Raw genomic sequence first — 12,943 nt, 5'->3', positions numbered from 1 at the left:
CACAAGCTGGAAAACAAATGGAGAAACCAGGCACAAAGTAACCTGGGTAGGAATGATGAAGACTGGTTTACAAGAAGAGATTTAAAAATATAAATATTTAGTGTTTGGTTAGTAGTTGTATATACACAAAAAGGTCCATAAGATGGGGAAAGGAAGTATTTGGGGAGTTTCACAGACAGCAAGATAGAATTAAGAAATTTTGTACAAACTTCCTGATGGAAACATATTTCCAAGGGAAGTCAGGAAGGCTTTCTTTTTGTGTGCGTGTGAAACTAAACTGGGGGGAAAAAGAGTGAGAAACTATACTGGAAGGAATGAACCTATTTCAATTCCTGCTTCTTTTACATGCCCTTTGAAAGTTTTAACTCTGAAATCATTAGTGCCTGACTTTTTTTGTTAGTATGGTGGATTTACATCAATAATCTAAAAGCTTTTTCTGACAGATTATATATTCTTGGACTCTTCCCATGTTTATCTTTGGCAGACACACATCAGCTGTAAATTGGCTCAAGACATACAGATGTGTATGCCAGTTTCAACTGCATCCGCTGTATTTCTGAATTCCAACTAACCATAGGAAGTACACGGGATAAAATCCTGTAGCGTACTTGTCTGCCAAAAGAAGCCAAACTGATTTTACTTGGCTAATGAATGTCTAAAATCCAAAAAAAAAAGCAGCTGAACATATTGAGCAACTTAAAACACCCAAGATTCAGTGTGATTACAATAGCTAATGTAACAGATGTGCAAACCACCAGCTGTTAGACATAACATTTTCTTTATGTGACAGAATTTTTTTGTACTCTCCAAATGAATGGATCAAGTACTCACTACTTAACAGTAGTACAGAACATCCAAAAAAGACTTATCTTGTAAGATGATGAACTTTAGGAATTAATGATTTTCTAAGTTGCAACTGACAGCATTTTTATGAAAAACCCTTTCTTCTGTAATTAATTATTGTAAATTCTTATCCCTTGGACTAAATTTTGTTAGCAATATGAAAAGGACAAAAAGCTTTAGACCAAAATAATCTCTCTTTATCTCTTTGGTCTAAATAAAGCCACAAAAGAGCTTAAATTAATGACAAAATATAGCAAAAGATGCACAATACAATGTTCTAAGTACAGCGTTGCACTAAACCAACAATGATAATTATTTTCTGTGGGGGAAGAACTGAAATCTAGAAATGTGGTTTTAAACATATATACATAAATTGCAGTTTATGTTTGACCTCTACTCATTAGACACCAAAGATGCTATAGTGCTGCACAGCCTCAAGACTGAATTTAGCCTGATCTGTTGTTATGACAGAGATCACTTTGGACTTAGATTTCTATGTCTCTAAATTGTCAGTGTAATTAAACTCTCACAAATTACTTCGGAAAGGAAATTTCCAGAAACCTATCTGGGGTGGACATGTGGCCGATCATTTGTACTTTGGTCACTAAATGTACGGATCACAGAAAAATATAACAATTCTGAATTCTACCAGTACTGAAAAACAGTGTTATTGTAACACAGGTTCACGTTTTTCGAGGAATTAATGACCCATAAATCCATTACAGTAACACCTTTACTTAAGAGTTCAGAGCTTTGTGTCTCCAAATGTAAACTGTTGCCTGCAGAAAGCTTATGGATATTTCTTAGGAAACTATAATTAGCAAATTCTTTCCCCCGCTATCTAAGATGAATGTGCAAATCCCATTGAAAAGAGTTATGACAAATGCAGTGACAAAGTTTTAGTGGCAAGTACAGTCATACGTACAAGGGCTAAATTTAGCCTACTGTTTTTCATCAGCAAAACTGGCATTTAAGATAAGAATTCAGGTGCAAGACAGACTGTATGCTATGTAGCCATCCTAATTTTTTTTGTTACTCACAATTCAAAATAACCATTTAACATTCACCGCACCTTTGGAAGAGACTTGCATAAACTGTGGGATGACTGTAGAGATAACTGACTTCTGATTCAGTTGGTATGTTATTCTAACTTTTAGGATTACTTCAGAAATCTGCTTGCAATGACTTCACTAAATAAATATTATTTACATATATATACAATGAATATAGTATACAAGTAAACATACTTTTTTTGTTGTTAAATACGAAGGGGTGTAGTTGGTATCAGTCTATTTAACACAAGCATAACACAATGTTATGCTATCATTTCAGTGCATAAGTGCATACTGTAAACAACAGACGTTTGGTATAAGTGAGAAGTAAAACCAAAATGGAAATAGAAGCCCCAGAAAGCTCTTGCTTTCCACTCCTATACTGAATATGGATGCAGAGGCCAAGAGGGCTAGAAGCCACCTTCCTCTTGTCTTTTTTCTCATACAGTTAAACTTGCTCTCCTTCCTACAACATCCAAAAGCAGCCAAGGACAGCTGTGGCACAAGTCTTGGTCAAAGGGACTACAGAAAACCTACTCAAATTAGAGGAAAGTACCACTACACCGAAGTTGCTTTGCACCACTGGAAAATGTAAAGTGTGAGGATCTGTCCTTTCACATTAGAACAGTTACTTACTATGACTATGCTCCAACCTGGTCAAAGCTCGAGATCAGTTTTATCGTAAGAATGATCTTTGTAGCTTTCCTTTTGTCTGGTTCTGAAGTGTAAATTTTAACTTAAACATCTATACATCTTTAGGTTACCTGTAAAAAGAACAAAAATCTATTCTAGGAAAAAGTTATATAGAGTTATATTAAAGTAAAATCTTTAATTTACTTTAATTACAACTTCAAGCTGTTATTAAGCATGCAGGTGGTCCCTTTTATTTCAACATAATTTGCTCTTTTCCACACTTTGTTTCAAAGTTTAGAGTTACCTGTTTAAAATAGATTTCCCAGGAAAAGCCAATACTAAACTCAGGAAAATCTCTGAGAGCCTATTTGTTTAGAGGGAATTAAACTAACAGAGCATCTTAGAATACAAGCAACAGGAAATAATTATTTTTTACCTTCTGCAAACTTGTTCCTGACTTTTCAAAAGAGAAAAAGAATACATATTTTTAGTCTAAAACACATAACATCACTATATTTTTTAAAATTCTTGAAACAGCACTTTGGTTCTTGAAACCCAAAGGGATTTGGGCCTCACACTTCTTCATTCATTTGACATCATGTCAGTGAATATGATTCATATTTGTCCTCTATTTTGCAAAGAGTTTTGCAGTAGCACAACATATAGAATACTATCAATTTGGAGTGGCAGCATTTTACATTCATTTTGCAGGAGGAAAATAAAATCAAAAATATGGAAAGCAATGGCTCATAATGAGTAAAATAAAAACCATACTGAAAGTTATTTCACCCACTCAAATCCTTCTCATGTCTTTACAACTCGTAAATACTTTTTGCATTTATCTAGATAAATCTAGATGTACTTAACATCTTGATGAAACTCTGCAGCCTGATATGGTCCTGGAAGTTGGTGGGGGGAGGATAAATCACTAAGTCATTTGAGTTACAAAAATTTAAAAATACCCTCTTAAGAAATTAAACTACTTTCTGAAGACAGGTTTTCTTTTTAAACTCAGTTCTGAATTAACGGGAAGCTTGCTGGGATACTACTTAATTGCAAGTATTAGCTTCCTAGGGAGTGACCAGTCTATCAGAATGATACTCTCCAACAAAACCTTGACTCCCACAACCCACTGGTTGGCTGGGAGGCCACGTTTATGCCAGTCAGGCCTTTTTGTTTCTTTGTGCTTTTCTCTTTTCTGAAGTTGAAAGTATACATTAAAAAAAAAAGTACTGGTTAATAAGATTCTTAAATTTGACTGCAAGACCATAACTGCACCTTTGCGTACACTGTCTTCAATATCCATAAATTTCCATACCCACATTTTTTTAGCTTCTTGATTGTCAACTGCCTTTACCTCCAGCAAGTGCTAAAATCTGACTTTCTGCCACTGTACAACACTGATCTCTTATTTATGACTTGTAGAATACTATATGCCTAAACGCCATCACTATATCCATAATATTCACCATATATTCTGTTTTAGCATCTGTTAGTCAACTTTAAAGCACATAATTAAGAATATTTTAAGACTTTACTGGCTTATCCTCAAGATGTGCTATCCAACAGAACAGAAAAGGAGAGCAAACTTTACTTTTTATTTCTGTTCATTTTTCCACCACAATATTAATGAAAACTCATTATGATTAATGGTCTAGACTTTTTTAATGTCCTTTATCTTCATAAGTATCTTTTTTATCCAGTCCTCAGATTCATAACAGCTTCCTCTGACCTTTTTAGATTTTTTATTTCAAGTTTTCAAGGGACGCATACTTTTTAGCTAAAGGAAGAAAAATTCAATCTGTAGAATGTGCTAAGGAGATGAATTTTTGTGTAAGGCAGTCTTGGTGTGCAGCTCTTTTATACTTCTCCTTTATATAGCTTAATTTTACCAATATTCTGCAAATTCCAGCAAACATGTAACTATGCATTAAGTACTTTGTTGCTATATCTAGCAGTCACTGGAAGGCATGCAGGCACCCCAAGTTGCTGCAAAGTTGGCAAAACACTACAGAGAGCAATGGCAGTCTACCGCTGCCATCTCTGGGAAGGTGTTCGTTTAAAACGAAGATTCACAACAGAAAACAACTACAAAAATCCCCAGAAGAGCCAGAATCACCTACACCCAAGAACTACAATAACAACTAGGGGCAAAAGCTTTAAGGTTGATTTCTGAAATGTCTGAAATGCAACTCTAAAGCAGTCAAATCAGCTACAAGGGAAGCGTGATTCACAGTCGCGTACCATGCAGACTGAGAACAGGGCACTGGCTCCAGACACCGAAAGACTTTCTTTTTCTCTCCTATGCCAAACTCTACACTGTCCTAAATAAAAACCATGTAACTCTTCCTCTTGATTTTTTCCCCCCCTTAAGTGTCCATCTTTGAAAAGTCCAAAATCACATGTACAAACCCATACACATCCTTTCTGGCAGGCTTGATTAGTGCCACACCAAGTTTTTCAGTTAAGATGTTGCAAGGTATATCTATTAGAGGAATGGTCCACAAGGAATTGCAACTTGTTTTAGTCTTAATTCCTCTTTCAGTGGTCAGTATCTCCATTACGATTTTCTGACTTCATGATTTTTTTGTTCAGTAGTTTTCTTGGTTTTGTTTTTTTTTACACATTAGTATAATTCTAGTCAAGCAACTTCCATTCCTCATCTACAATATTTGCTTTATCTGGTATCATGGGGTGATATTACATACGACTACCAAGGTTTTCACTTCACTACCTCTAAAAGGTCCATACGATTCTCCCTTATGAATGTATTACATACTCGGGGTGCTCAGACTTGCAATTTACCCTCATAAAACCCTTCTATGAGATACAAATATTATCAACATTTTACAAATAGGGAATGGAGGGACAAATGGAACAGAAAAAGATCCAGTTTATTAAGGTATCTAAATGCTTAAGGATACCTATTGGGATTTTCCAGGGTGCTCTGACATATAATTCTCATTGAACTAATTGAAGATTTTTCACTAAATGCCTAATTTGCATTTTTAGTTTTCTGAAAACCTTTAAAATCTGACTCACTTATGTCACCCTTTAAATCCAGCAGACCAGTGCATTAAACCTGGAACTTGTTAGCCCTTAAACTTATGCTCTAAGCACTGTGCAGTACTTCCCATAATAGGGCAAATTACATGAAAAATAAAGATGCTGCACGTACAACAAGCATCCAGTCCCTCCTGTCCCACTCCCTCCTGCCCACACCAAATACTGAGATGGTGGGAAGCCACACAGCCAACTGCATCGGATGTCAGGCAAGTGGATCTCCTGGGATCTGGCTGCTCAGTGCTGGGACCGAGGGGTGCCACGAGGTTGAGCTTGTATAGACAAACACTGATATCGTGCTCAGCAACCCCTCAGCTCACTTCATCCCTCATTAGGGTTCGATTCCTCCCCCCCCCCCCCCCTCCCATCACCACTCACATAACACAGCCAATGTACGTGAGTGGCTCAAACCAAATGGGCTGTATGATCATCTGTAACCACTATGTAGTTGGGCTTAGGCAAGTAGCCACTGTATTGCAGAAAAACTTCTATAAGCATGGGGAAATACTTTAATTCCCGTACAAAAGCTAATCACATATGTTTTCTAGCCGCACTTTTCACAACTCTAACGTTGTACACATTTTTAGATAGCTCTTTTGTCTGGCCTAAGAGGAAGATGTTCAGTTCAGCTAACGCACATCACCTTCATACAGGAAAAAAATAGGTTATAACAAGCATAGCTTTATCTGTTGCCTAATTTTGCCAAGAAGAGGCTTTCAGCACAGGTTCTCTTCACACCCCTATGTTTAGACCACTAGCGGCTAGAAAGTGAATGGATCAGCTGTCAGGGCTTTTTAATGCCATTTCTCCATCATTAAGTCAAGGAAACTCACTATGTAAATGAAGCTGGATTTGGTCAATGTACTACCCTGTGACTGTGAATCAGATGACTTCTTTCTGGAAGTCATGTACACTGTCTTCTTACAGCCCATACCATCACATCCAAGGACCAGCTGAACAAACCTCATGGGCAGCCAGTTTACTGGGATAACATATGTATAAGACAAGGTAAACTAATAAATTCCTGACATTGCTACCCTACAGAAGTGGTTTCCCAGTCAGGGCTTATGGATAACATGTTGCCTGCTAGACCCTCTGAGACTGGCTGCAACTGCAAAAAGATAAAAATGTTAAAATTGAGGCCAATAGGAAGATGCTGCCTGCAGCATAATTGCTCACTGTTGTTGCACGTCGGCTGGCGAAGGTCAGGGACCGCTGCTCTGTGTAATTGAGCAGGTTTGCAACAATACCGGAATGTTGTTGTATAATAATGGTTTAAGCAAAACAGGTAGAAATAAATACAGATTTAATTTTTTTTTTATCTTTAGGTCGAGGTGATAAATTTTTACTGAGCACATCATGTATTCAAAATGCTCCCAAACAGATGCCAGGAACTCTTTTTGCCTGAGGCTGATGCAAAAAAGCAGGTAGCTTCTGAAAGAAATCTGAAGAGTTGTTATCCAAGTAGCTGAGGTTAAAGTCCCAAATGCATTTCAAATAATTTAGTATTCAAAGTGAGCATTGATTTAAGTAGACATTTTTGGAATCATCACCTGATATACACCTGATATGTGATTGATCTCTTGGTAAATGAAAATTACAGAAAATCACAGATGTCTGTCACAAAAATTATTGCTTTTATGAACAAAGTAATTAAATCTGCCTATATGAACAAAACAAATTTGCCTAATTTTAAAGAATCTTCATCAAACATTGCATGAATCACTTTAATTTGAATATTTTTAAGTGAGCGAGAAGCCGGAATGGCTGCAAATAGCTTTGGATACAAGCAAACTGAACGTTGGAAAATTCCTTATTCATTTATTGTGATAGCAGATCTCTTTTCCCCCAAATTTTTTTACTTGTTTCCTTCAGGCCTTTTAGCATATCCAAGCATGTCAGTAAGCTGCACTCTGAGCATTACTTCAGACTCAACAAATCACAGAAAAATATTTAAGAATAGTGTCATTAGACTGCCCTATGGTACATTAACTAATTTATTTCAGAGAATATTAAAGAAATTAATACTGTGCTGTGATGATCAGCTGATCTAACAGCAAGGCTTTCCAGTACTGCAAATGTTTATCAACTTCTCTTTTAACTCTCTAAATTTCTCCTTATACTGAGCAAACTCAACTTGATGGTGTAAAAATAACTATAAAAAACTCCTACTTCAAACTGCAATTTGCCTTTCCCTTATGGCTAGAGACGTACAGAACATCATCAATCTTTCAACACTTTTGAGCAGCCGGAGCTCAGTTTCCTTATTAAAAAGCTTCCTTAAGGTAAAGTTTTTAAGTCAGAGTGTTATGTCAAGATAGGGAATGGCAACCATAACCCAGACACACACACACACACACAAAACCACTCAGTGCACATCTTGTCAGAACTACAACCCCGACATCTGCTACGGAAATGCAAGAAATAGTCTTTTTAGCTTGTGAAATATAGAACTGGAAAGTTAGGTTAAATTGTGCCGGATTCAAACTGAGCTACAAAATCCCCGTCTTTGCAATTAAACCCAGAGTGATGGGGAGGGCCACAGGAGCACAGAGGAGCCCCCTCGGCTTGTGACACTGCAGGAAGCTACGGAGGGGGCAGCGCTGGGCAGCGAGGCTCCGACCCGCCCCAGGGCCAGGCTGAGGCGAGGCAAGCGGCGGGGCCACGGTGGCCAGCCGAGGGAGAAAGTTGCCAGCCACTCCGCCCGCCCCCCGCGCTGCCGGCACTCGGGCACTTCCCAGCCGGCTCCAGCGGGGAGAGCTGCCGAACGAGGGGTTCGCATCGCCGCCAGCAGCGGGGCGCTGGACGCCTGTAACGGAGACCCGGCAGCACCGGCAGCCGCGGCGGGCAGCCGGGCGTCCTCCCTCGGCCAGACCGGGGCAAATCCCCCCAGCCCCGGGGTCCTGGGAGCCCCCCCTCCCCTCCTTCCTCCCCGGCCGCTCGCACCCCGGGGCAGCCCCCGCCATGCCGGCAGGCCTCGCCCCGCGGCACCCGGCCTCCGAGGGATGCTTGGGATTGTTCACCCTCCTCCTGCAGCCCGGGCACGGGGAAGGCCGCCGGTGCCCGCGCCCAGCCCGCGGTCGTACCTGAGTCGCTGAGGCGGGGCCGGGCTCTGTCCCGCAGGTAGTAGATGAAATCCCGGCAGTTCTCGTTCTCCACCGCCCCGACGGAGCACAGCTCGGCCAGCAGCTGCAGCGCTTTCTGGCAAATCTCGTCCTCCCTGTCGCCGGGCATCGCCCCCCCAGCATCCTCGGGAGCGGAGCGGAGCCCTGCGGTCAGGCGCCGCGCCGCTGCCCGCCGCCCGCCTGCAGCCGCCCGCGCCGCCGGGCCGCCGCCCGCATCCTCCGCCAGCGGCGCCCGCCCCGCCGGGCCGAGCCGGGCCGGGCCGGGCCGGGCCGCCCGCCGATCCCCCCCCGCCCCGCTGCCGGCTTCGTCCCGCCGCCGCCTGCCCGCCGCGCCGCTGCCGGGGCCGGAGGAGGGGGCTCCCCACCAGTTGAATGCGAGCGCGGGGAGCGCCGGCGCCGCGACCGCCCAGCCGCGCTGGCGCAGCTCGCGCCCGCGGCGGGAGCGGGCGGGGGGCCCCGCCGCGTCTCCGCCCGAGCGGGCTGGCCGCCGCGCCCCTCTCCGCCCCCGAGGGCAGGGCTGTCCCCGGACCCCGGCCCGCGTCCTGCCCGTGGGGCCCCGCTCGGCGGCGGGGTCCGGTCGCGGCACCCCTCGAGCCGAGATCCTCGGCCGTGACTGAAAACAGGCGCGGAGGAGAACTTCAGAAGCGGCGCGGCGTGTGGTGAAGGACGGTCCTGAAGGCAGGTCCTGATGGGCAGCTCCTCGTCCTCCTCCTCTCCATCACTAGCCAGGCCCAAACCTCCTCTTTGCTGGTCCGTGTTTAATGCTAACAGTTTGTTAAACACCGTATGCTTTTTGTTTCTCACTGCCTAGTTCTATTCAGAAATTATTCCATTCACTCAGCTAATTGTCTTGAAATTAGCCTCTATAATAGTACCCTCACTGTTGGGAACACAGCAGAGGGGCAAATGTTAGAAATTGATTCTTGACAGAACGGTGTTCTTCAGCAGGTTCATATTTTGGGCTGGGTGATGGGTTAGAAGGAGTTAAAGCACCAGTGAGAAATCTCAGGCACCTGAGAACTGGCCATAGCTTTAGGGGAATGCAGGAGAGCCTTGGCTGGAGGAGGTGGAGGCTGAGAAGCTGTCTGCCATTAAGCATGTTTATCCTGACAAGCAGGAGATTTGTAAGGTGCTGCTTCGCTTTCTGGATTTGCAAGCAGGGAGGCTGGTGGGTGTCACGAGGGGAAAAGCTGAGAACTGGCTGCTCCATTTAACTTATTTTTTTTTCTCTCTCTCTGTTATAATAGTCTAAGCAAATATCAGAGGCCATGATGAGCTTGGAAAGTTCAGACTGGTGTGGATGTTCAGCCTACTGTTTAAAGACTGGTGATAACGGTTCTAGAAATAGTGTAGACAGCAACATCTACTAGCAGCTTTTTACTTTTTTTAAGGACAAAAGCATGTTGTTGAAATAAGCTAAAATGTATTCTGCGAATAGAGTGGATGTTAACAACAAAAGTTGTTTACTAGTATGACTTGATGTCTCCTAGTGCTGTGGCAGCATTGCTTATGTCTCAAAGGCATGACTTTTTTTTCTCACTTTTAATAGAAAAATTATGTCTGTAAAACATGATTGTGTAAACCAGGTATAATTCCATCAGTAAACAAGCAACTCTTTCATGCTGGCTTGTTGCTATTAAGAATTAATAATAGATAATAAAATGGTATGTAGCTGTTATTGAGGTCATATTTTTGAGCCTGGAGATTTTTATGACATAAGTATATGTTTTCACATCTAAGCATGGGGAAACTTCCTACTAGTCTCATAAATGCTGCACAAATGTTTATCTTGGTGCTGGAAATACCAACGTGATTGGTTTGTTTCTCCAAGCATTCAGGGAGGGAGGGAAGAGAGACAATTCTGAAGAGGTACTGTCAATCACAGCACTTTCTCTGAAACCGAGGACCAGGCTTTAGCAGTACTGCTGCTCTTCCTACTTCAGTGAAGAAGGGATAAAATATAAAGAACTTGGTAGAACCAGAGGTACCAGAATCCCTTTTTGGGAAAAACAGCTGCAAGAGGGCTAGTGAATTATTCATATGTATGTAAGCTCTCTGGGTTAGAAACCTTTTCATGTATAACGCAAAATCAAGTCCTGGCCAATGCTGGCACTATGTAATGAAGAGGAGGAAAGATAGAGGGGCCTTCAAAGATCACTGACAGACATCAGTGAAGTATACTCTGAGTAGTCCAGTGATCATGTGCGACCAGATTTTGAATTACTGTACAATTTGTGCATTGTGACTCATTTAGGCAGATTATTTGGCTATGTTTTGGTAATTTGGCCCTGACCTAGATGGCTGTGCTGTTTTATAGCTTGTACTCTGTCCAGGATGGTCAAATATATCAACTGCAAAGTGATATTAATGCTTTTACTAGAGTGTGGTTTTCGTCCTGTGGGACCACAAGCCCATTGCTAGCCAGGGATTCTACCTTGCTGCTGCCGCTGAGTGATCTCTGGACAGCCTGGAGATGAAGTGGTAATTTCTTTATCTTTCTCCTGTAACTAAAATATCTTGCTTCATTTTTTAAATAGCAGCAATTTGAAGGTGCTGAGATGTTTGTAATGCAGATAGTGAGGGTTGGAAATTTTTCAATCTGGTGGAGGAAAGACCATGAAATTGTTTGGACATCACTGCTAGTAAACAAAGGCATCTATTCTCAAAAGCTCTGAGCAAGTACTAAGTGCACTGCATAAGCAAATGCCCTTGTCTCTTTCTGGAGATAAGAGCAGTAAATGTAATCTGCTGCTCTAAAAGCAAATGCAACTTTTCCTTCCTGTGGTTGTTTGTGGAAACTGGATTATATCTGCCATTTTGTTGTTATCGATTGCATGTTTCTCTTCTTGCAGTTGTGATGAGTTTACTCTTGTGTCGGCTGCAGATTTTGCCCATTCAGAGGATCGTGTTATGTTTGAGATCCTTAGTGAATGCTGTACTAATTAACCTTGGTCCTAGAAGGGTGTTGCATGATGCAGTGAGACACTCCTGTTAACCTTGAGGTTTACAACTTGTACTGACCATAAGTCTATTTTTTTTCTGTTTCTCACACAGTACAGTGTACTCAGAAGTTAGAAAAAAAATCCCCAAGCCTGCTACACATGGAGTCAGAATAAGTTTAACTGTTTGACCTACAACAGTTCTGTCATCATCAATTGACATGTTCTTCTGTCTTTTCTTGAAACAAAGCTTTTCCCCAGTGTTCTGGCAGTAACACAAGGGTTGCTTGGCAATAAAATCATCTTCAAAGCTAAGGCGTCATGAAACAAATGCCTTTCTGGAAGAAAGTAAGGCAACTTGCATCAGAATTTTTATTATGGCTATGCTGCAACCAGAACTTATCAAGTATTTATACCAAATATTTATAATTGTTTGATGACATTTGGCCTCAAATAGGTGGATATAGCTCATCATGTTAATACTTTTTTTTAATAAAAGGGAAGAAAGAGGCCATGTGTGTTTCGGGAAATCAAGGAAACATGTAGAGCAGTAAACTTACTAAATGCAACATGACAAGCAAGGTTTTGTTTTGTTTTTTTTCGAAAGTCAAAGTGGATGAACTCTGCCATTAAAGACTAGGAAGGAAAGGCAGAGATCAAGGAGGACATCGCTGTGGTTAAAGGATGCCATTGTGTTAAGGCAGTCACCTGAAGTCCAGGATGGAGAATGGAAATGCCACTGTAGCAGCAAAGATTGATACATCTATCAAATCTTTCTGTTACTGGCTGTGCCAGACTTTCTGCCCCACTCTCCCTCATATATGTATATATGCTTTACCTTCTGTTCTTAATGGATAAATCTTTTTTTATGCTGCTGAAAACTAGAGAATGCCTAGGTGAACATATAAAAAATAGGAACATGGGTAACCACTAGTGAGTTTTTGTGAGATGGTGCTTTTCTAGGCAGCTTTGTTCTTGAGACGCATTAGTTATTCTTCACAGGGTTTAGGACTGCTTTTAAAGGGAGGGTAGAAAGTAAGGATGCCAATGGCATCCTGGCCTCTATTAAGAATAGTGTAGCAAGCCAGTCTAGGAAAGTGATCGTCCCTCTGTACTCGGCACTGGTGAGGCTGCACCTTGAATACTGTGTCCAGTTCTGGGCCCCGCACTTCAAGAAAGATGTTGAGCTGTTGGAGCGAGTCCAGAGGAGGGCAACCAAGCTGGTGAAGGGTCTGGAGGGTCTGACCTATGAGGAACGGCTGAGGGAGCTGGGGTTGAGGACGCTGGA

General features: G+C 41.9%; 1 protein-coding gene across 1 annotated transcript in view; it reads right to left on the bottom strand.

Annotated features, from left to right (window-relative positions):
* LOC137662649 (synaptotagmin-9) overlaps positions 1–8,825 on the bottom strand; it is a 73,699-nt gene extending 64,874 nt beyond the window's left edge. The window contains exon 1 of the mRNA XM_068399263.1: positions 8,678–8,825. Coding sequence (XP_068255364.1) covers positions 8,678–8,825 — 148 coding nt within the window. The remainder of the gene's footprint in view (positions 1–8,677) is intronic.
* Between the last annotated feature and the right edge of the window lie 4,118 nt (positions 8,826–12,943).

This window comes from Nyctibius grandis, chromosome 4 (genome assembly GCF_013368605.1).
Source record: "Nyctibius grandis isolate bNycGra1 chromosome 4, bNycGra1.pri, whole genome shotgun sequence".
NCBI classification, from domain to species: Eukaryota; Metazoa; Chordata; class Aves; order Nyctibiiformes; family Nyctibiidae; genus Nyctibius; species Nyctibius grandis.
This window is presented reverse-complemented; position numbering and strand designations above follow the sequence as displayed.